The sequence below is a fragment of the Mirounga leonina genome, unplaced genomic scaffold (assembly GCF_011800145.1).
Source record: "Mirounga leonina isolate KUSES-001 unplaced genomic scaffold, KU_Mleo_1.0 Mir_176, whole genome shotgun sequence".
In the NCBI taxonomy this organism is placed as follows: Eukaryota; Metazoa; Chordata; class Mammalia; order Carnivora; family Phocidae; genus Mirounga; species Mirounga leonina.
This window is the reverse complement of record NW_023270454.1, coordinates 35,243,145-35,267,975: the sequence shown is the minus strand read 5'-3', so window position 1 is coordinate 35,267,975 and position 24,831 is coordinate 35,243,145. Positions and strand designations below refer to the sequence as shown.

The window sequence follows — 24,831 nt, the reverse complement described above, 5'->3', positions numbered from 1 at the left end:
TTGACAGGGCAAAAAATTCATAAAAGTATTAATACCCTGTGCTTGCTTTGTATCCCTGCATGCGTAATTTAGCTATACCTATTTAAGAAGACTGCAATATGCAATAATAACTAGCAAAATACAAAGATTCGCTTTGCTGACAACTTTGATGTTCATTTAATTGACTAAGGGAAACTTTTATTATTATGGTTTTGATATACAAGAAAGTCTGGCATAATTTCAAGGTATTTTTTATGTAGGTTTTCAATTAAAACTTGACTAATCCTTACTGTTTATTTGGCTTTTCGTTGTACAGTTCCTGCCCTGCACTGTGTCAAATGTGCCATCTGTGTAACACACTTCTGGCCAGAGATACTTCAGAATTATTTTTGTAACACTCTGAATTGTGGCTGCATGAAATCTTAACTTACTGTATTCAATACTTCTAATTTACTCTCTTGCTACAACCGGAGTAATCGTGTTGTCTTATTGTCCTACTCTTAAATCTCACTGCAGTCACAACAAAGATTCCTGCCCCACCTGCTTAAAACAGACTTACAGACATTCCCCTAACTATTTAACAAATGTTAACAATGCTATAAATACCAATTGTGTTTATGCTTCCTGAAAGATTCACTGCGGCCAGTGTTCTGCAGTAGTGTTAGAGCTGAAACAAGTTGTTGACTCCCACCATGAAAGTGATTGAATTCTAAGCCAAAAATGCTTTTCCTTGGATAAGATATCTGATTTGCTACCGCTGTCGTGAAACTGGGGTCATGTAAACTTACACACTGCTCCTGCTGCGTTTGGAAAACAGACCTTCTCAGAGGGATTATGTGTTGCTAAGACAGCATTTGGAAGGATAAATCTGGAAGAGCGAAAACCAACCACTGACATTAAACATAACTTAGGGAAATTTTTCAGACTTTACTTTCACATTATGAGACCCACTGTATATAATTCTTTAATCTGAGCAATATCATGGTTCTCCTCCTCCTCTTCCCTGCCCTTCTATGTACATAGAGCCAAGATTCGTTTTCAAAAGGAAATTAAGAACTAATTTCTGAACTTACATAAATGTAAAGTAACAGTGTATTTACTTGAAAAGTAAAGGAGAAAATGACCCTTCCAGAGGAAAGGTGCAAGATGACAAAGCACAGATAATATTATTCATATTAATGCTCCTGAGCAACATCTACCTTCCTGAGCAATGTATTTTTCTGCCTTTCAACCTCTCCACCTCTTCTTCCAACCTCTCACATGCCTCGGGATTCGCCCTGCCCTCCTTACACAGTGGTGGCTCAGACCCTGTGCTATGTCTGTACTTCCCCTTTTGTCAAAACCTAGTAGCAAATCCTGTGCACAAGGAGCATTTGAATGATTGGAAAGGATTGCTTAAAAAAAAAAAAAAAAGATGTGTAATCAAATTATCTCGAATAGTGGAGTTTTAAGCATCAGTAAAAGGTGAAAGATTCTGTGGCAGAGGCTTTTTTCTGTATATATCAAACCACATCCTATAGGAACTGCTATAACTGACATTAGCATGTGACTCTGGTATTCATTAACAACGTACAAATTTGGGGATGGGGCTTTCCACTCTTTTACTTTATAATTCTGAATTATTTAATTTTTATAGTTATTATGCATTGCTTTGCTGAATATGTTTTTAAAGCCCTTCATATAACTATTTAATTGTAGACACACACCCACACCCACAACTAAGTAGTGAACCCAGAGATCTAGAATTCATGAATATTGGGCCAAAGCCTTCTTGATTTTAGAAAATGATGACAAGAACTCCAATTAACAGTGATATATCTAAGATATTTTCCCTAAAAGTAGAAGTGACTGGTGACTACCATAACATAATAAAATAAAATTAAAAAAAAAAAAGTAGAAGTGACCTTTTTGGTCCTCCTCAAATATGATAGGAAAAGAAATAAACTCAAATTGCTAAAATGTATGAAAAAAATCATAGCTCAGTGAATCAAATAACAAAATAAGCGATTGGAGGTACTCTGATTTCTGAGTGAGAAAAAGTTAAGAAATTGTAAATCCTTCATCTTTATCAAAGTTACATGAAGATCATTATACAAAATCACAATCCTGGCAACACTGAACATGGCCAAAAAACCAGAAAGTAATCATAAAAGACCTCCAAATATCCAAAAGCAAAGTCAGTATCCTTATCTTCATGTTGATAAGCTTCACTTGTTCAGATTTCCAAAAGGAGACTTTTTCTTCCTCAGAAGAGAAAAAGAGTTACAGTCTGGTTGGCTTTTTCTCCTTGATTTTAAAGAGAAACAATTTTCAGAATTCACAAAGTAGCAAATGAAAGAATTCCATGATCTCACTAACCAAAGATAATGACCATCTTTGGTTAGATTGCCATATAAATATCTTGAGGTCTATAATTCCAGACTTGTCCTTATGCCTACATACACACTTAAAACTTGTATTTTATACGTTCCTAACATGTTTTTCCCTGTAATATGGCAAAATACATTTCCATAGCAATATTTTGGTGATGTATAGCATCCCATTGTATGGAAATACCAATATTTATTCAAACAGTTCTCTACTGCTAGACATTTATGTGCGTTTTTTTTTTCTTTTGCTATTATGAAAAACTATACAACTTAACATACTTTTCTGTATACTTTTTCAATTACTGCCTTTGGTTAAAATTCTATATAAATAATGCATGAATATTTTAAAAAACTGATACAGATTGCTATAAAGATTAAATTGATTTTTATCCTCATCAAATATATGACAATGGCTGTCTTCTTTTATTTATTTTTTTAATTGTCAGAAACTATTCTGAGATTTTAAGGTGAAAACAGGCCCCTTTCCCAGTAGGAGTGGAAGAAAAAAACTGGAGATTCACAATATCTGTTTTCTAACTAACATTAGGATTTTCATTGTTTTTAATCTTAAAAAATCTAACAGGCAAAAATGTTGCATTTTAAATTGAATTTCACTGATTACTAGTAAGGATGAACTACTTTTCATTTATGGTTTATATTTCATCTTTTGTGAATTATCTGTTCCTAAATTTTGTTATTTATTGGTTTTTTGGATGTATACAAACTTAGCTTTTATGTAGCCAAATACATCAATTCCCTTAATAATTTTTGGTTTTGGTATTAGACTTATAAAATGGGCCTTCTCCATTTCAAGATTATAAAACTACTCACCTACATTATCTTTTAAGTTCTGCAGTTTCATCTTTTATATTTGTAACGTAGTCTTTATTCCAAACAAATAATTGTAAATCATTTGTCATTTCTTTCACTTTAAGATATGAAACAGGAATCTAAGTAAATTTATACTCTAAACAATTAGCTGTCCCAACATCACATATTGAACAAGATAGCCTTTTCCCAGTGATTTAAAATACCACCTTTATCATATATGCTCATATATAATATGTCTATTTCTGGAAGCTCTATTCTGTTCTACTGAACTTCAGTTCCTTCACTAGAACATGTTGTCTTGATTACTGTAGTTTATGTTTATGTATCCGGTAAAGTAATCAAAACCTATTTACTTTTCCTTTAATTTAGTCCTATCAGATCTGGTTTCTCAGGCTATAGCATCTAAGAAACAGTGAATTATAGAATAGGAGGAGGGATGCCCAAAAGACAGATATACCTGACATAGTACAAGAAGCAAGAACTGGTAGCTTAATGGGCTGAAATAAAAAAAAATATAAAAAGAGAATAAAAAAATTGAAAAAAGAATAGCAGTATGGAATTGCTTAGTTTAAGGTCCAATATAGCACAGAATAACTAATATTAATAATTTAAAAATCACATTCACTAATTATCCTCACATCATTATTGTCTTACTGTAAAATGGCCTCTACTCCTAAAAACTGTAAAATACCCATTGTTTTTCAAATATATACATAAAAGATTTATGAAACTTGACTATGTCCATTGTGAGTCAAGTCTCAACAGATTTCAAATAATCTGTATCATCTATACCATATTCTTTAGCTTTAAATTAAATTAAATTTAGTATCAAAAAGATAACTAGATTGCATGTATGAAGGCAAGCCCTCACTGAAGTGATGACCTTTAAGTTGAGGAATAAATGACAAGGAGCCAGCATGTGAAACTCTGGAATAATCAGAGAAAACAACCATCATAAAAAGGCGCGAAGTCAATTACAACTGTCACATGATCAGGAACAGAAAGAAGGTCAGTATGGCAGGACACACGAATGAGGAAGGGAACAGCATGGCCTGAGATCAGAGAGGTAGGCAAGGGCCAGATCATGTGGATCGAATTGGACTTTATTCTATGGTTAATGTGAAATAGGAAGGTTTAAGTAAAGGACTGACTTGATCTGATTTGCATTTTTAAAATAACGTTTTGGCACCTGTGTAGAAAATAGACTGTAGGCAGAAAAGGGTGACCAGGTCTACTAAGACTAGACAGCGGAGAGATGATGATGGTGGCTTAGATTAATGATAGACAGACATAAATTATTTCCAAATATGTTTTGGAGGTACCATCAACTTAGCTGCTATTGATCACCAACTTCCTATACCTTCCCCACCTACCACATAGTTTTTTCCAGTCATAGAGCCATACTATACTCCTTCCCACATCTAGTACTCTCTGCTTTGAATCCCCTACCCATTCTGTTGCTTTGTCTACTTAACTCATTTCTTAAGGATTATGTTTAGGCAGTTATTACTCCCCTAATCTGGGTTGGCTTTTCCTCCTTTGTGCTCCTATGTATAGTGTATACAACTCAGTCAGAGCACATCACTGTATATACAAATTTTAAAACTTATTTCTGACCTACTAAAACTTGATCAATGAAATGTCTTACACTAACAGTTAGATAACAGAGTTCTCAACTTTTGGATATAGCAAATACCATTTATATTAAAACTGATAGTTGAATTCTGGATAAGAATATAAAATTGTTCTAGAAACTATGCTTGTAAATAAAATTATATGCTAAATATATTTAAAGAAAATATCTAAGGAAAATACTTATGTTACATTTTTAGGAAAAGAAAAATTATTTGTATAATTAATATTCAATTCATCACATATTTATTTTGTGAATTTGGATTTTAGAAGGGTTTTCTCCTTAATAAAAATATAAATATTTATTCTTACTCATATCTGAGCCTGAGTTCAAGTATCATAATTTTTCTCTCTTTTTAAATTTCTTCTTTCCTTGACTTTAGTTTTTCTGAAATGGTGTTAGAAAGATTTGATAAGGTCGTTTAAAGGAAGAGAAGTGAGTAAGTCAAACCAAATTCAGCAGAATCAACAATAAGAAAATAACCACTTTTATTTATGTGTACCTTGTCCATGAAAGAATATATGTATTCATCACAGAAAAAAAAATTCAAAACTCTGTATGGTGACAGATGCTAGCTAGACATAAAAATATAGATTATGATATATACCTGAAACTAATATGATGTGTATGTCAATTGTACCTCAATTTTTAAAAAATGCACAAAAAAGAGAATATATGTAATGCTGGAAAATAGAACAGATTGAAAAATAGTAAAGGTAGAGAAAAAGGAAAAAGTATCAAAGAGACAGAAATAAAGAGCAAAGAGGTCTGTCAGAATAAACAGCTAAGGGTAAGAATATATCTTTTAGTTGGAGGTCACAGATATTTGAAAAAAATAGTATATTTTCCTGAAAAATACTTCTCTCTGGTGTGTGATATATGCAGATGTAGACATAGTTGTATATTGATAACCCAGCTGTTTTCTAAAAATTAAAAACAACATAAAAGTTTAATGTGCTGCAGGCTGTTTCTCTGATTACTCTTCCCCCTCTTATGGTTATTATTTCTATCGTTTAGTGCTTTTTTTATAGAGAGATTATTTTTATGATCACTTACTATGCCATATGTATTAACCATTCACTCTAGAATAAAACTTTCTCAAGAGAAATGAAGCTTTTCCGAAGTAGTAAGTAAATACATGACTTGTACATAAACAACTTGCCTCTGTGTGTTCCAAGTTAAACTAAATATATAGTAGTGAACAGAAATAAGTAAAACTATAGTTACTGACAGAAATAAGTCTAGTTTGCTTTTAATACTAGAAAAACACAAATCTATTGTGGTCCCATTACTATGATCTTACAGAGATAACATTCTAATATAAGTCAAGCATATGCACAAATTTACTAATATTAGAGATGTTAAAGCATCTTAGAGGAACAAGATTCTGAAGAAAAGATAGCCTGGAGATGGGGTAGGGAGCAAAGAGGAAGAGGGCAATAGTGAGAGCTTTACAACTAGCAGGAGGCTGTGACAAGACTTAGAGGCTTGTCCAGGCCTGGGGGTTACAGACACATGGCGGGCCAGGGTTAGAGCAGTAGGAGCTGCCTTCCTGGGTCACTGTGTATACTTTACTCCAATCTCAAAGTAGGAATGAAGCAGTGTTTATAGAGAGGCAGTCTGTGAGCAACATCTCTGAAGTAGTGCCCTATTCACAAGTCACTCTGTATCCCCTTACCTAGTCTTATTTTCTTCATTAATCTTTACTGCATATTTTCTATGCACCCCATTAGAATGTGAGTTCCATGAGGGGAGGGAACTTTGACTTTCTAGCTCATCTCTGTATTTTTAGTACTTTGAACAATATGATTACCTGTTGAATAAGTGAATGAAACGATAAACTGTCCCAATTTATCAGCCCCTTCCCATCTATCCAAGCCAGCCTTGTACCAGTTAACAGCACCCCTTTAACAATTTCATCAATCATCCTTCCACTTTCAATCCTTCTTTATATATTCCACCATACTCCCATGGTAAAACCCCATCTCTCTCTGTTTCCATATATATTTACCTACACACACACACACACACACACACACACGCCCCTTCTCCAGTCAACTTTTTTGTATACCTACTTTTCTGCTGTTGAGAACAGAGAACAGCAATGGAAAGAAAGTAATCATTTATTACTGAGCATCTATGAAGCAGCCATCATTATTATGTTAGGTATTTCCATAAATACTATCTCACCTTTGGTACAAACCCTCCTAATCTTGTTGTCTTTCCCCCTCGTTCATGCATATTTACTTAAACCAGTCCTCAGGGTAACCTTCTACTCTCTAATCTCAGACAAGGAAGTATTGTTCCATGCTGTCCAGTGCCTATCTCTATCTGTGGCCTGGATTTTGTTCCCTTCTTGTTCCTCATAGAGCTTGGTAGTCTATTACATGCTTTATTTCACGTATGTTTGATATGCTTCCCTCTTTTTGGATCTTTCCAATTATCACAGAAACATGGTCAAATATCTACCCATTAAAAAAGAAAAAAAAAAACTCAGAGTGACTGCTTGTGGGGTATGGGTTTCTTTTTGTGGTGATAAAAACGTTCTACAATTAGATTGTGGTGGTGCTTGTAAAACTGTGAGTATACTAAGAACTACTGTAATGCACACTTTAAATGGGTGAATTGTATATATGAACTATATCTCAATAAAATGATTATCCTCCCTTCAATTATTTCCTTTTCTCACTGTGTTTACTTGCTTATGTCCCATCCACTGCACAGTCCTCTACCTTCTAAGCTACTTTCTGTAAGATCACACAGCAACTCAGAATAATCCAGTGGGTACCTTTCAATTCTTATCTTTTCCATATTCTTTCAGATAGGTCCTAAGACACACATGTGGTTATGTTGCTAACCTTCAACCTATAATCCACTACCTTATGCCAATGCAGTTATAATTACTTTTTATGGCATTAAAGGCCCTTTATGGTATGGCTCCTCTCTTTCTCTCTCACCTTGTCACCTCTGGTTCATTGCACATATATCACAGTCTCCTATCGTGATCTCTCTCACCTATGTGCAGAAAGTGTATACACTTTGTTCTGTGTAGATACCCTTTGCTCATGACTCTACCCAATGTTCTCATTTATATTTCAATCTGCAGCCTCTCATTTTCCAGAAAACATGACTGGCAGTCTGGGGTTAGTGCCTATTGTGTACCCTTGTGCATACATACAGTGTACTTACTTACCTCTATACTGAATTTAATGACAGTATACTATAATTGTTTACTTATCCATATTTCCACACTAGACAATGAACTCAAGCTGATGAGGGCAGGGACTTGACTTTCAACTTTTTAACCTTATTATATAAGTTGGGTGTAGTAAAAAGTTGTTTAAAAAAATGAATAAATTGGGGCACCAGGGTGGCACAATCGGTTAAGCATCTGTTTTCGGCTCGGCTCATGATCCCAGAGTCCCAGGATCGAGTCCCACGTTGAGCTCTCTGCTCAGCAGGGAACCTGCTTTTCCCTCTCCCTCTGCCCCTCCCCATGGTTTGTGCCCTCTCTCACTCTCTCAAATTAAATAAATAAATAAATAAAATCTTTAAAAAAATGAATAAATTAATGACCTATTCTTGTTTTCTCTCCTTGCTTCACTTTACAATGAACTCTGCATGTGTCCTCTGGGAAATAGTCTCTGATAATCTATCTAGTGTTGTTAGCATTTTAGGTTCTCTCTGTGATGCAATCAGTAATTCATACTCTTTTTATGGTTGTGTTTCCTAACCCAGAGGGTTACAGAGAACAACATAAGGAAAGGAACCAACATTTAATGGATTCTTATGACGGGATAGGTACCATGCCAGGTACTGTACATGCATTATACCCCATCTGATCTAAGGGGTAGGCATACTCATACCAATTCTATGTATGAGGAAAAACAGAATCTCAGGAAAATCCAAGTCACACAACTAGTAGGCATCAGGGTCAGCAATTAAATTCATGTCTATGTGTCTATTCCTTTACTTGCTTGTTTGTTTATTCTACTGTATCACACTGCATTATATCATAAGAATTAGCACTATGATATGGAATGTCTATAATAAAAAATTATCAGATTTGTTTTAATAACATCCAAAAAAATTTAAGAATTAATTATGCATATTTATATGAATAGTGCTAAGTAACGAAGTAATATATAGTAGTCCCCCTTTATCTGTGGTTTCATTTTCAATGGATTCAGTTACCTGTCATCAACCATGGTCTGGAAGCAGATGACCCTCTTTCTGCCACATCATCAGGTCAATACCAGCCTAACACTATGTCACAATGCCTATGTCATTCGCCTCATTTCATCTCATCATGTAGGCATTTTATCATCTCACATCATCATAAGAAGGGTGAGTACAATACAATAAGATATTTTGAGAGAGAGAGAGAGAGAAACCACATTCATCTTTTATTATAGTATATTGTTATAGCTGTTCTATTTTACTTTTAGTTATTGTTGTTAATCTCTTACTGTGTCTAATTTATAAAATAAACTTTATTGTAAGTATGTATGTACAGGACAAAACATAGTATATATAGGGTTAGGTACTATCACAATTTCAGGCATCCATTGGGGGTCTTGAAACATATCCCCTGCGGATAAGGGGGCAACTACTGTATTTATCTTTCAAGAATATTGAGTACCTACCATACTTAGAACATAATAGGCCATGTTTTTTAAATGAATGCTGAATCTAATATATATTTTTATATAATATAAAAATAAATTTGTGTGTGATGAGTGGAAAACTCTCCAGTTAAAATTTAATTTGCTAATAATTAACTAACTACTTGGGGTTGTGGAAAAGAGAAGGAAGCCAAGGAAACTTAAAGCAAAAGTTTTAAATAATCTTTAGCAAATGTTGATCTTGAAAAATAAATACTAAAAACTTATTTGGTATGGTGGCTCCTCAAAAAGCTAAACATAGAACTATCATATAATTTAGCAATTCTACTTTTGGGTATATATACAAAAGAACTGAAAGCAGAGATTTAAACAGACACTTATACATGAATGTTTATAGAAGCACTATTCACAATAGCCAAAAGGTGAAAACAACTCAAAATGTCCATGAACAGATGAATGGATAAACAAAATGTGGTATACACAAACAATGGAATATTATTCATCCTTAAAAGGAAGTAAATTCTGACATACGCTATAATGTAGATGAACACTGGAGATACTGTGCTAAGTAAAATAGGCCAGACACAAAAGGATAAATATTGTATGATTCCACTTCTATGAGGTACCTACAGTAGTCAAAATACTAGGGACAGAAAGTAGAATGGTGGTTGTCAAGGACTAAGGGCAGGTGGGGGGTGGATCACGAGTTACTGTTTCAACTAATACAGAGTTTCAGTTTGGGAAGATGGAAAACTTCTGGAGATGGATGGTAGTAATGGTTGCACAACAATGTGCTTGATACCACTGAATTACACTCAAAAATGGTTAAAATGGTAAATTTTATGCTACATTTTTACTACAAAACATTATTTGAAGTCCTAAAATGTTAATTTAAGTGGAGAAAAATATAACTTAATTTATATATATATTTCAATTACATATCTAATATCTAAATGGACTAAAACCAAATTCAAATATTTTTATTTTACCAAGTTAATTTAATAAATGTTTACTGTCCTATTGTCTGACCACATGCCTAGAATTTGGATTCAGAAAATATGGTCACCAAAGATATATGATAGCCAATGGTCATTATATCTACACTGTCCAATATGGTAGCTACTAGCCATATGGGCTATTTAAGTTTGGATTACTAGACTTAAATAAAATTACATACTCAGTTTTTCAGTCATACTAGCTACATTTCAAATGCACAATAGCTACATGTGACTAGTGGCTACCATATTGGACAGTGTAGATATAATGACCATTTATTTTCATCACTCACAAGTGATTTTTATTGGACAGTGCTCTTTTACATTATACTATAAATACCATATGGTAAATCATTAGTGTGTGTGAGGAAGAGAGGTGGTCAGTCCAGAATAATAACAAAGAGCCAAAATTGGGTATTATTTGTTCCAGTTCTATGAAAAATGTTGTTCATATTTTGACAGGGATTGCATTAAATCTGTAGATTGCTTTGGATAGTATGGACATTTTAACCATATTGGTTCATCTAATCCATGAACATAGGATATCTTTCCATTTGTTTGTGTCATCTTCAATTTCTTTCCTAACTGTTTTATAATTTGTATGGAACCACAAAAGACCCCAAAGAGCCACAGCAGCCTTGAGAAAGAAGAAAAAAGCTAAAGGTATCACAATCCCAGATTTCAAGATATGCTACAAAGCTGTAGTAATCAAAACAGTATGGTACTGGCACAAAAAGACACACAGATCTATGGAACAGAAGAAAGAGCCCAGAAATAAACCCATGCATGTATGGTCAGTTAGTCTATGACAAAGAAGGCAAGCATAGACAATGGGGAAAAGACTGTCTCTTCAACAAATGGTGCTGGGAAAACTGGACAGCTACATGCAAAAGAATGAAACTGTGTATAGTTTGTTATACCAATCACAAAAATAAACCTAAAATGAATTAAAGACCTAAATGTGAGACCTGAAACCATAAAACTCCTAGAAGAAAGCATAAGCAGTAATTTCTCTGACATCAGAATAGGGACATTTTTCCAGATATGTCCTCTCAGGCAAGGGAAAAAAAGCAAAATTCAACTATGGAGACTACACCAAAATAAAAAGCTTTTGCATGGCAAAGGAAACATCAACAAAATGAAAAGGCAACCTGCCAAATGGGAGCAGATATTTGCCAATGATATATCTAAAAAAGGGTTAATATCCAAAGTATACAAAGAACTTATACAACTCAACACCAAAACACCAAATAATCCAATTAAAAAAAAAAATGGGCAGAGGACCTGAATACACATTTTTCCAAATGTCTTCTGGATGGCCAACAGACACATGGAAAGATGTTCAGCATCACTCATCAGGGAAATGCAAATCAAAACCACAATGAGATATCACCTCACACCAGTCAGAGGGCTAAAATCAAAAAGACAAGAAATAACAAGTGTTGGCAAGGATGTGGAGAAAAAAACAACCCTTGTACACTGTTGGTGGGAATGCAAACTGGTGCAATCACTGTGGAAAATAGTACAGAGGTTCCTCAAAAAAATTAAAACTAGAATTACCATATGATGCAGTAATTCCACTACTGAGTATTTACCCCAAAACAAAGAAAACATGAATTCAAAAAGATACAGGCACTCCTATGTTTATTGCAGCATTATGTACAATAGCCAAGCTATCAAAGCAACCCAAGTGTCCATCTGTAGATGAAAGAATAAAGAAGATGTGGTATAGACACACAATGGAATATTACTTAGCCATAAAAAATGAGATCTTGCCATTTACAACAACATGGATGGACCTCGAGGGTATAATGCTAAGTGAAATATCACATGATTTCACTCATATGTGGAATTTAAAAATAAAAAAAATCAAACAAAGGAAAAAAGACAACCAAAAAACCAGACTTCTTAAATACAGAGAACAAACTGGTAGTTGCCAGCGGGGAGGTGAGTGTGGGGAATGGGTGAAATAGATAAAGGGGGAATAAAAAACCTCATAAAACAAAGAACCAATTACATTCTATAAACAACGTGCTAATTAAATGTTTCACTTTTTAACTAGCAGTATCACAAGGCTAAGAGCCATCCTTTATCATGCAAATGCAGGATAAACTTTACTGACAAGGAAGGTATAGTTATATCACCTTGGACATATCAATAGTCTTTAAAAAAAAATAGGATCCCACATTGGAAGAAAGTGTTAAGTATATCTTCATAGCAACTCTACAGAGTATTACAGAATTTCAAAATTAAAATTACAGAATTATACAGAATTATATATAGCAATATAAAATAATATGCTGGTATATTAAGTAAAACAGGAGATTCTAAAATCAAATCTATACTGTGATTTCAGTCATAAAGCAGCTACGTAGGTATATAATACAGTATAGTAATTACACCTATAGTAGTTATAAGGGAACATGAAAAAACAAAAATAGGGAGCCTGGGTCACTCAGTCGTTAAGCGTCTGCCTTTGGCTCAGGTCATGATCCCAGGGTCCTGGGACTGAGCCCCCCATCTGGCTCCCTGCTCTGTGGGGAGGTCTGCTTCTCCCTCTCCCACTCCGCTGCTTGTGTTCCTTCTCTCGCTGTGTCTCTCTCTGTCAAATAAATAAAATCTTAAAAAAAAAAAAAAGAAATTCTCGAATACTTAAAAAAAAAAACAAAAATAGGTGGTGTATTTGGTGAAGAATTATGCACATCTATAAAACAAAGTAATACTGTTCAAATATTTTTAAAAAAGGAAACTGGCCTATGCTATTCTATTCTAACAATGAAATTATATACTGTTTTGTAACACTGTTTGTATGTTTGCTCTAACCTCAGTTTCATATATGGAAGTATGTATATTCTGTGTCATGCAATCAGCTATTGCTCTAATAAAATAAAATGGCCTTGTAAGGAACATTTTCAAAGAACTGAAAAATTAGAAAAGTCTTTACGAGTTCATTTGATCCAGCTCTAAATTAAACTGATAAATAACAATTCAAAATTTGTGCAATTTAAGACAAATTACATCTAATACATGGTGCTTCTGTTTGTGTACTGTTATCTGGCACATAAACCAGACAATAATATATACCAGCAAATATATTTAAGTATGTCCTTATTATATACTGTCAAAATACCAGGTCATAAGTAGAATTAAAATAGGGATGCATCACATGTTGGTGAAAAATGGCAAGCCTTACTCATCACAGATAATGTTTCCTTTAAAGTGATATAAAACATTGTCTATGAATCAGTCTTGGTTTCTTAAATACACTTGTTCTAAAATTGTATAGATACTTAAAGTGATCTGTTTAATCCTATAATTTTTGCACATGATGTATGACAGCATTAGGAGGATGCATAATTAGATTAAAAATACAAAAAAAATTATCAAGGCTATACATAGACTTTTTGGTGAATACTGTATTTATCAAAACCATTTTTTGAGTGTTTTACCTAAGAAAATAAATGACAAAGATAATCAAGTCTCAATAACTTTTAAGACCAAGTTTGATGACATAGGAAAGGTTTGGACTTCCTCCCTACTTAACTTTAACTTCCTACTTAACTATTCCTCTTAACTTCTATATGATTACAGACAGACTTATGTATTATATATGAGTTTTATCACATTTAAATAGATTCATGCTTACAATGCATAAATGAGATGGAATTTTCCTAATACTTTAGTGAGTAGCCTTCAAAGTTATAAAAATTATAAACATGATTAGTGATCCCTGAATGCGTTCAAACTGAAAAAGCTCTCATTTTATAATTGACTCAAACGTTTTGTTGGAGGGAAGTCTTGGATTCAAGTTCTAGCTAGGTCACCAACTGAAAGGTTATTCTACTTAAGTCACTTCACGCATCTGGTTTTTAGTTTCATCATAAGCAAAATGAAAGCATGGGTAAGATGACATCCAGTACCTTCTAGTCTAAAGATACCCGAGAGATCCAGTCAGATAACTTACCTCTCTCAACACAGGATCAGCTATGGAATTCAGATTGACAGTTCCTTCATAGGTCAGGTAATAGAACACATTAAGGGATCGAACAGCCTCTGGTCCTAGCTGTTTATAGCCAAAAATGAGATCAATCCATTGGTGAAGCTGGCAGGAAACAAATTCACTCTCCAGGGCCTGAAAAAAAGGGCACAGATCATATTATTATGCTGAATTCAGCTTTTAAAATATAGAGAAATTCAGAACAAGCAGTAAAGTTTTACACTAAATTTACTGTGAACAGACTGACTCTGATGTCCTATTTTCCACCAGAATCTGTTCTCCTTTGTTTATAATTAGAAACTTTCTGGCACTTGTCACGCTGAATTGTTTTAGATAGCTTACGTGTCAGTATTATTCTACAATATTTAAGCACTGTGAGGGCCAGGACTGGGTCTATTTTGGTCATATTGGTAACTCAGGGCCTGACTGGTACCCAATTTATGCTTCAAAGAAAGGAGGTGATGCAATGTAAAGGTTACTCTGGGACAGCACATGTGAAAACATTACACATTTATTATTCACCTGAAATGTTTATGATTTTTCTAGATATAAACATTTTGTTGTCTACTGCAACAACTATAACCAAATTATTTAGCTATTTCAACTGAGTTTTTATGCCAAAAAATTTTATCTTTGGAGGCATACTTATAACTACTGAATTATAATTACTGAATTATTATTCTAGATATTAATACCAAACCAGATCAAAAATGTGATGCTATTTGTGTCCAATAAATAATGAATGAATATAATCAAGTATTCAGTGGAAATGCTGAATCCACTTCCAATTTCATCATTACCTTCCCAGTTACCAGCACTGTACCTAAAACACAGTAAGTACTAATAAATGTTTGCTGAATTTAATAAAGTTATAAATATAAAAGAGTTTTAAAAACTGGAGATACTTTTTATAAAAGTGTTCAGATTTGTATTATTTAAAATTCTTCAAAATTATTTCACCATAAAACTTTAGCATTATGGACTAATTTTCTATAAATAGTGCTATTCAAATCACAGAGCTCTAAAATTCAAATGGGGAAGCTCGATTTGAAGTATATCAAATTGTATCAGATGATGTAGCTCATTGAAATACTTACTTTATGTGTAGTAAGTATATGGCTGTGATGTATTTTTGGTGTGGCTTGCTACATCATCAATATTATAAAAAGAAATTTGTTGGTTTTAAAACAAAATTGAATAACCTCTATAGCAAGCAACCAGTAAGATATAAACCACCTTGTGACAAAAGACATTCCTATTAGCTCACAGGTGTACACTTGTATATGTTTTATTAAAATAAGTGCCTATGTGGGCGCCTGGCTGGCTGTCGGTGGAGCATGTGACTCTTAATCTTGGGGTTGTGAATCTGAGCCCCTGTTGGGTGTAGAGATTACTTAAAAAATAAAATCTTTAAAAAAGTCCCTATCTAAAATAAGTGCCTATGAATTAAAAATATTTACAACTGAATTCAAATAATATATTTCCTTTAATATTTAAGAGGATGTCACAGTATACCACATACTATATATAATGTAAAAAATAATTCTGTAAATAAAACTCCAGGCAATTCTCATATTCCAACGTATACCTGAAATGAAATAAAAATATTTAGCTAACTTCAACTGTGAAAGTTGTTTTAGACATCTCTTACAAAACTTATGATATTTATAAATTTAGTAAATAGCTAAGAGAACTGCTGCATATGTTATTTGAAATAGAAAGAGAAAGGCTTGTAATAACTTTAAGTAAATTCCTATTTTAAGTACATGGATTTAAAATTAATCTGAAAATTCAGTAATTATTAATGGAAGTTGCACACAAAAATGATACGTTTGTTTCATTAACTTGGGCCTTGGGTAGGGATGGGGGAATGGGGCCATGTTTAAAGTGACACATAAAAACAGCAATTGTCTTAATTTGTGTGCAGTGCACTCCACACAAAAGCCCTAAATATGTTCAAATTAGAGCAAGCTGCTTGATTGTCACTGTAGTCTCATGTCACATTAATGCATGACAAACATTAAACCATACACTTAAATGGCAATTTATATCATTTAAATGTTTACTGCCAGACTAGCTCATCACTCATTTAAATGTGACTTTCTGACAGCTAATTTCAGTTAATTTTCTCCAATTCACTTAATTAGAACTTTCAATCAGGGAAGGCCCTATACATATCTTTGAGCTTACAACCTTTTTAGATGTTCAAAATCTGAGTTAATAAACTACTGAAAAGCCCTACTATAATAGATTAGCATGTAGTATCTCTGAGTCTACAAAAAAAGTGTGACTATATGAAGCAAACTCACAGTATGTACTCTTAGAAAGACCCTACACTTATTTATGTAAATTATACTCTCACCAGTAGTTTAAATAAAAAACGTTTATTTCATATACACACACTATTGAAACAATAAAAAAAAAAACCCTGCATCCAAGCTAATTAAAAATTAATGATTTCAAAATTGTTTAATAAGATAAAACAGTCAGGAGTCTCCTGAGTGTCCGTGGTGTTGTGATTTGAGACTATAAAATTCCAGAAGGCTCAGCACATGATAAAGTACAAGTGAATTTTCTCAATATCAAAGCTCTAAAAACCAGGGCAATTTTATTTTATGTGTCATCAAACAATGAATTGTGTTTTCTTAATGTCGATTACTTCTTTATGCACATTCAAAATGGTGAACTTGGTAACATTTAGATGCTTAAACCTTTATATCTTGATACTACCTCGGAATGTTAAGCAAAAAATGCTGAAATGAAAGCCACTGGATGCCCCCATTACACCTCAAACACACATGCAGAGATGACCACAGTGTCATGGTTTGCCCCTCCCTTAACACTGTCATATTGGTCAAGCCTTAAGGGGTTGCCTAGTAATTCATGGAATTACTGGCAAAATCTTTTCCAGAAGTTCATGGATAGACTTTAAATACATTTTTTAAAACTGAACTAAAAATCTCAGTAGTGGTCTTCAAGCATTTCTTGCAATTTACCAAAGTTTTAAAAAGGGGTTCTAAAGAACAACTGCTATGGGGATAAGAGTTCCAGAAAGGTTTGAAATCATCTCAGTACAAAGTCATTTCAGGACTTTAACATCCCTTTGGTAGTAGTGAATGACAACTGCCTAGCCAAAAGTATGTAATAATAAACAAATGCACTTAGCAAAGACTTGAGGTAAGAGGTAAAGACAAGCAGGAGGAAATTATTGAGGGAAATAATTCAAAATGGAATACCCTGAGATTATATCTTATAACTTGTGTTTTTGAAATTCAAAAATATAAATCATAAAACATTAAAAATTCTTTAAATGTTTTTATATGTTAAGATTTAAAAAAAATACTTGATATAAAATATTTATATCCACATTTTTAGTCACAAAAAATAAAAACATGACGGTGGAATGCTAAGCATTTGTGATTTTTCAAAGCCTTTAGGTCAGACAGTCTTCATTAAGACTGGAGTTAAATACGGTTTGCAGCTAGGGGATAGTAACATTCTTCCCATGTTGCTCTCAAACCTAACCCAATCAATTGTTAGTACTCCCCTAGCAGGCTGGATACATCATTTACATCCAATGTGTGCTCTGAGTAAAATCTGTAAAAAGAAAATCCACTAAAATGTCCAACACAATACAGTAATATTCAACTCATCTGAGTTATTATAAAATAAATCAGTGACTAATGTCCAATTGTTAAGGATCAAATAAGACTATGAAAAGACTATCATATGAAGCCTCACACAAATTGTCAGTGCAATCCAGGGGGACTCATATTAGTCTTGACAAACTGTCTTGGGGCTGATATCTGTTTTTTTAATGAGATCTATTAAACAGAGACTAAAACACTTGAGATATGCTAAAAAAGTACAGTATACAGATGTCAAATACAAACACTTATTAGTAACTTTCATTTGTTTGGTTCACATGCAGAACATCAACAAATTCAAGCTTTAATATTATAAAGATAATAGTAAATTATTCATAAACAACTCATTTGTGTAATCTTGTGTCAGAAATAATTATAACATATATGAATATGTGTCCCACAATAAATCTCATTGAAAGAATGTAATCTATGTGGTTCCTGAAACGAACCCATTAAGGAAATGAATTATTTATTGATAAAAAAATTATTTAAAATTATTCTTGTTTCCTCTAGTACAATCAAAAAATATGATAATTTATGTAGAAATGGCTTGCTTTTTCCCAAACATTCTAAGCTATCTTGGAGTAAAAATTCTAATATAAAAGGCATTAATAATGTGTTTGTTAATCTATGTACGCTTTAGAGATACTCTAGCAATTTCCTTTTACTTTCAAACAATCAAATTTTCTCTAATGTAAAAATTATGTAAAATCAAGAAAACCAATTTTAATTAACAAAAGAAAGATAATTGTTCACCTCCAGACCCGAAAACCTTATTTGTGTATTATTCCCAAATTAATGCTAATATTTATTTATGCTTTTGTTAAATGTTCTCATACAACACCATTTTTAAAAAGCCATCAAATAAAAACTGGTGTCTATGGGACAAATGATTTTTATGAAAAAAAAAAAAAAAAAAAAAAAAAAGATCAAATAGTATTTACAAATCTTTAAGTATAGAAATATAATTGTATAACCAGAAGGAAGTAGGTCTGTGTAACCCAGATACACATTTCTGCACACCTATACCACCACTTCCCTTCTCAGGCTTCCAGAAGACCTGATTCAGTCCTGAGATTCAAAATGCATTAGCTGTAAGTATTGAAGAAGAAAATAAAAATCAATGACTAACCCTCTTGACCTGGTATGCACTTAAATATAAGATGTATTTAATAATATTTTATTTTTATTTATTTTGTTTATTTTTATTTTTTAAATCATATTTTAAAGATTTTTTTAAAAATCTTTAAGTAATGTGCACCCAGTGTGGTGCTTGAACTCACAACCCTGAGATCAAGTGTTGCATGCTCTTCTGACTGAGCCAGTCAGGCACCCCAATCATATTTTAAATGGAAGAATAAAAATCAGTTTTGTAAATTTTTAACTGTACCTTTATAAATTAAGAGTATGAATTCATTTGAGGGTAGATCACATGTTTCAAACGAGTTAATGCTGGGATTGGTCAGAATGTAATATACAAATTATGAACTTGGAATTTTAAGTATTTTTCACTTCAAATACATGTAATATAGACTTTTTCCTACACACACACACACACGCACACACACACACAGAGATTTAAAACGAACTGGTCTGTTATGTTTGCATGTGCTGGATTTCAAACACTAGTGGTAATGTTTCCTTAACATTGATATATGACCTTTGTAATTTACATTGAAGAAAGCTGTTTTTTTCAGCCTAATTAGAACTGTTTCAAATTTTCCTGCTAAATATATGATATAAAGTCCTTTCAACTTTTTTATTCTAGAGTTTCTTTCCATGTCAACTTTGTTCCAATCAAAATATGCTTTGAATTAAATGATTTTGATTGAATATGTGGATCACATTTCACTTCTAAGATTTAAAGTCCAAAAAGGAAAAGTTTAGCCTGTTCAAACGATACAAGAGCAGCCACTCTGCGGAAAGCTATTCACATTTAGGAAGACTGACAAATTGTTTGTGTGCACCATTAGGTCTAGTTTCTGCAATAGTTGCCAGATTTCCTGTCCCCCTAATAAGATACATTAACTCCTTAAATGCTGGCTCTGAATTTGTGATGAATCCAAGTAACGTTAGCCAATTTTTTATTTACCTGTAAGTTCCTTCTTCTAAATACATTTAAAGAATAGTAAAGAAATTTGCTATTATATCAAAATTTTCAAGAAACAAAAAGGTTTTGTTTTTCAAAACAAAACAACTGAACGGATGCAAATTCAGAATGTATAGACTTTCCAAATGGAATTTTCCAAAAGTGACAAATCCACATTAGTCTTCATTTAAAAAAATGCATTAAACTAGTTAAGAATTACTTGTTTGGGTGAAACACAACAGTGGAAATATTGGAATATGTAATGAACTATAATCTAACATGAATTTAACATTCTTCCATATTGATTATAAATATATCACAATGCTTCAGAATTCAGATATTTACCTTCATATAAATATAGAACAAAAACATGAAACAAATTATATGCTCCTTACAAAGAAAAGTCTAACTTTGAGGGCTTAAAATTATGTGTGAAACTGTGACATGAAGAACAGTAAGTCATGAATGTCAAAGAAGGAAAAAAAAGGAGGATCAAGGGTTTAGAGAAAGAAATTATGGGATGCTAAGAATAAATATTATATCTGAGAGTTAAAAAAACATGAAATTTAGTCAACAACACACTGAAGTTCAGGCTGAAAAGCAGATAGAGAAATCACTAGAAGGAGTTCTGTACTAAACTGCCCTTGAACTGTTGAGCAGAAGAAAGATTTTGGTGCCAGCAGCACACTGTTCATTTCTACATTTATATCATTACTAAAGAAAAGTGTGAGTTAGTATCATATCATGATAAAACCATCAAGCACTCGTGCATCTTTTGGCAGGAGAATCATTCTGTCTACGATTGTTATTGTGTAGTTTTAAATGGACTAGTCAACCAGCTGTTATATATTTTACACACTGAAGGCCATGTTTCCTTTGAAATTCATAGTTTTAATCTCAACTGAAGTCTGTATTGCTGTGTGCCAAGATCAAAAGGATTAGGCAAACTTGTACAATTACCCTCCTTTTCAGAGAGATGATTTTTTTCTAATGTTTAAAATAGTCCTATATGCTGACATTTTATCCAACTATTTTCTTTAGAGCTACAGAACATTAAAACATTTAATTAACATTTCAACCTTAGGTCACTCTTAATCTAAAACCTAGGAATTAATAAGGTACAGATATTTTAAACTAGTTACAGTATAAAACACATAGGGAGATGGAGCTTTTAGAAAACATTCTATTTAGTAAGAACGATGGGGAACAACTATAATTAAATGATAAATACGCCCATCTATTTTATTATGTGTTCGCATTTTGCGTGACTTCATGCAGAAAACAGTTCACAGAGCTTAAAGCAATGCATATGCATCAAGATAAAATAAATTTAACATAAGAGAAGGTAATGCAAAAATAAGAAGTACATAAAAATCATGCCATGAAATTCTATAGACTTAGAGGTGCACCATGTATTTGTTCCTAAGCTTTCTAGCAGGCAACATAAAGAAAGAAACACGAACACTTCCAAGAGTCAAAAATGACCATAATGTAAAAACAAACCAGATGGCCTAGAAAAACACATTATTTCTATTCTTGAGATAAGAAAGTCTTCCCTTGGCAATATGATGGAATCCAGGTATGTGACTCTCAGAGGGACTGACTTAATCCTGGGATAGATTTAAAGTATAGACAAATGGAGAGACTACATATTCTTCAGGCAATCCTGCATAAACATTATTTCTCTTAGGTAAGGCTTTGAATGGTAAATTCTAGATTACGTTCCGTGACAAGTATCTGGAATGCAGCCATTCTATTTTGTCAGTTCAATGTAGAGCCACATGCTTCAACAAGCTAACTGAGTCACAGGACTAATAATATCTCAAAAATGTGAAGAGTATAAGGAGAAAGACAAAAATAAGCCTCTATGGAAAGCAGGCCCATCTTCACTTGAAAGGGGTAGTAGCCTATGCTATGCTAAGACAGATCCAAAGTTCTCCTCAGAAAGTAATTTTGGGTTAACTTTCCCACACAGATAAATAGGCAACAAAAGCCTTCAAATGCTAACCACGATGCCCCAATACTACAGATGTTAAAATGTCTAAAAGTGGTATAGTAAATGCTCAACCCTTTAAAAAGAATTAGGAAAGTATCCTTAGAAAATTAATTCTGAGCACTGTAAATTGTTGTTATACTAAGGTAAACTAGTTAAAAAATATACACTTAAGTAACTAAAGTATTAATCTAAAATTCTCAATTATCCATCTATGTATAGAAAAAAGAATAGACTTCCTCTTTAGCAACCATTGAAAAGTATTAATTTGTGGGGTGAACTTCTGGAGTTTTTATTTTATAGTCAATTACAATTACAAAAGGAAGGAAAACAAAATGAAAAAAAATTAATCCCTTCCCATTTGCTTATCCACATAGATCTGATAAATACTAGCAGTCTCTTGCCTTTGAAGATGGCCAGACCAGAATCCCTACTTACTGCCAGATGTAGTTTAATCCCAAGACAGCTCCAGACAAAAACAAGGAGCTGTCTTCATGGCACCAATGATTCCCTGGACTGAATGCCATAAACTTATATTGGCAAATCAAAATCCTTGGCAAAATAGAACATTTATTACATCACCACTTCCAACACTATCCAGTAAAGAAAAGTGAACTAAAGAATATGATGCAAAAGTTGAATATTTTTTTTAAAGCATTGACAAGTTCATCCAGAGAATTACATCTGCAGTTACTTTGTGTATGCTATTGTATACACATACATTATATAGGAATAAAAGTCTTTTTTTTCTTCAGTAATCTTTACACCCAATGTGGGGCTTGAACTAACAACCCCGAGATCAAGAGCTGCATGCTCTACTGACTGAGCTGGTCAGGTGCCCCTAAAAGTCTTTTTTCATTCTACAACTTTTAACACCAGCAGTTCTGTCATCGATCAATCAACAAACATTTATTGAGCGCTTACAATAGGTTCTGTTCTATGCCAGATTCTGGGGATAATGAGATGAGATGTCCCTTTGGAGGAAGGGTAGGGAGGCAAAAGGTCATCTCTAAGATGACTAGAACAGTCTATGTGGGAAGTAGTGAGAGCCTCAAGAAAGTAGCAAAGGGACAGATTTCAGAAAGATTTAAGTTATTACTTATACCAACTGATCACCACTGTGAAAACTGAAGGAAAGGGAGTTAGGATGATACCCAGTTTTCAACTTTGGACCTTAATTATACTGAAGAAGGAACAGTTTATATGATAAGAGATTAACTCAGTTTCGAACTTAGTATTTATAATTTGGACTTTTTAAATAGATTTGAAGTTAACCCTAAGTTTTTTTAATCTAAGGCTGCTAATTATAACAGAAATGTATATACTACTTAAATATTAAAATATGTTCCTGTTCATTACTGGGATGCCCAAGCCAAAAAAACTGGGGGTAACAAAAGGATCACCAAGACAGTATACCAGTGCTGTCCAAATGGAAATATAATGCAAGCCACATGTGTAATTTAAATTCTAGAAGTCACATTAAAAAAAAAAAAACAGGTAAAATTAATTTTAGGACAGTATATTTAATCAAGAATATTAAAAAATCAATTAAAATATAAACAATATAAAACTTATTTTGTATTAAATCTTCTAAATTTGGTATGAATTTTATACTTATAACATATAGCACATCTTAATTCAGACTAGCCATATTTCAAGTGATCAATAGCCACAAGTGTAGCTACCATGTGTCACCATATAATGCTATTACAATACTACTGACTATATTCCCTATGCTGTGCCTTTCATCCCTATTGCATCTAGATTTTTATGGCATTTTGATGTAAGATAGAACACAGGGATTAACAATATTTAACTTTTTAAAAAAATACAGAGCCTCCTACTGAAAATAAAGATAAACCTTACAAAGCACACACACCTGCACACTACAAAGTGACCTTTGATGCAGTTTTAAAGAGATCATTACAATTCCCAGTGCTAGAATGGCACTTCCCAGTGAAGAATGGCTAAATCTTAGGATGTGAGAACAGAAATATAACATCTTAAAGTGTGAAATAGACAATGTTCTGCAATGTATATTCCTTAGCCATTTACAAATCTCTGAAGAATTATGGCAGCATTCAAAAGATAGCAATATGACTATCCTCTCTTCAAATAAAGGTAAGGGCCTAATTTTAGCAACTATGATGCCACCTGCAAACCCCATCCTTAAAAGACCTTGGTTAGAATTCTTACATGTTGGCATGCCTGCGTGGCTCAGTTGGTTAAGTGTCCGACTCCTGATTTTGGCTGGGGTCATGATCTCGGGGTCCTGGGATCAAGCCCTGACTCAGGCTCCGTGTTCAATGTGGAATCCACTTGAGATTCTCCCTCTCTCTCTCCCTCTGCTCCCCCAAACCCAGCTCATGCTCACACATGTGCACTCTCCAAAATAAATAAAATCTTTAAAAAAATTTCTTACATATTGTTTGCTCAGCTCACTGTACCAGCTATGTACTTTAAGAACTACCATATAGCCATAGACTGCAATTTAGGATAGAGAACACAACATTGGCTGAAAGTCAGTTATATGAAATCTGTAGGCAATATGGATATATTCATAACCCTAATAAAAAGCACCTCATATTAGTAGCAGATAGAACTAGTTTCTGTTTGCCCACTCCTAGAAATTCACAATTAATTGTAGGTCTGATTCTTTCTTCATATTCAATG

At 33.2% G+C, this 24,831-nt stretch overlaps 1 protein-coding gene across 5 annotated transcripts in view; it reads right to left on the bottom strand.

Annotated features, from left to right (window-relative positions):
- The window catches only part of LRBA (LPS responsive beige-like anchor protein), an 834,672-nt gene that overhangs the window by 68,040 nt on the left and 741,801 nt on the right, over positions 1–24,831 (bottom strand). For all 5 annotated transcript variants that reach the window (XM_035022918.1, XM_035022919.1, XM_035022917.1 and 2 more), the window contains one exon: positions 14,397–14,564. In XM_035022918.1, the coding sequence (XP_034878809.1) occupies positions 14,397–14,564 (168 nt within the window). The remainder of the gene's footprint in view (positions 1–14,396; positions 14,565–24,831) is intronic.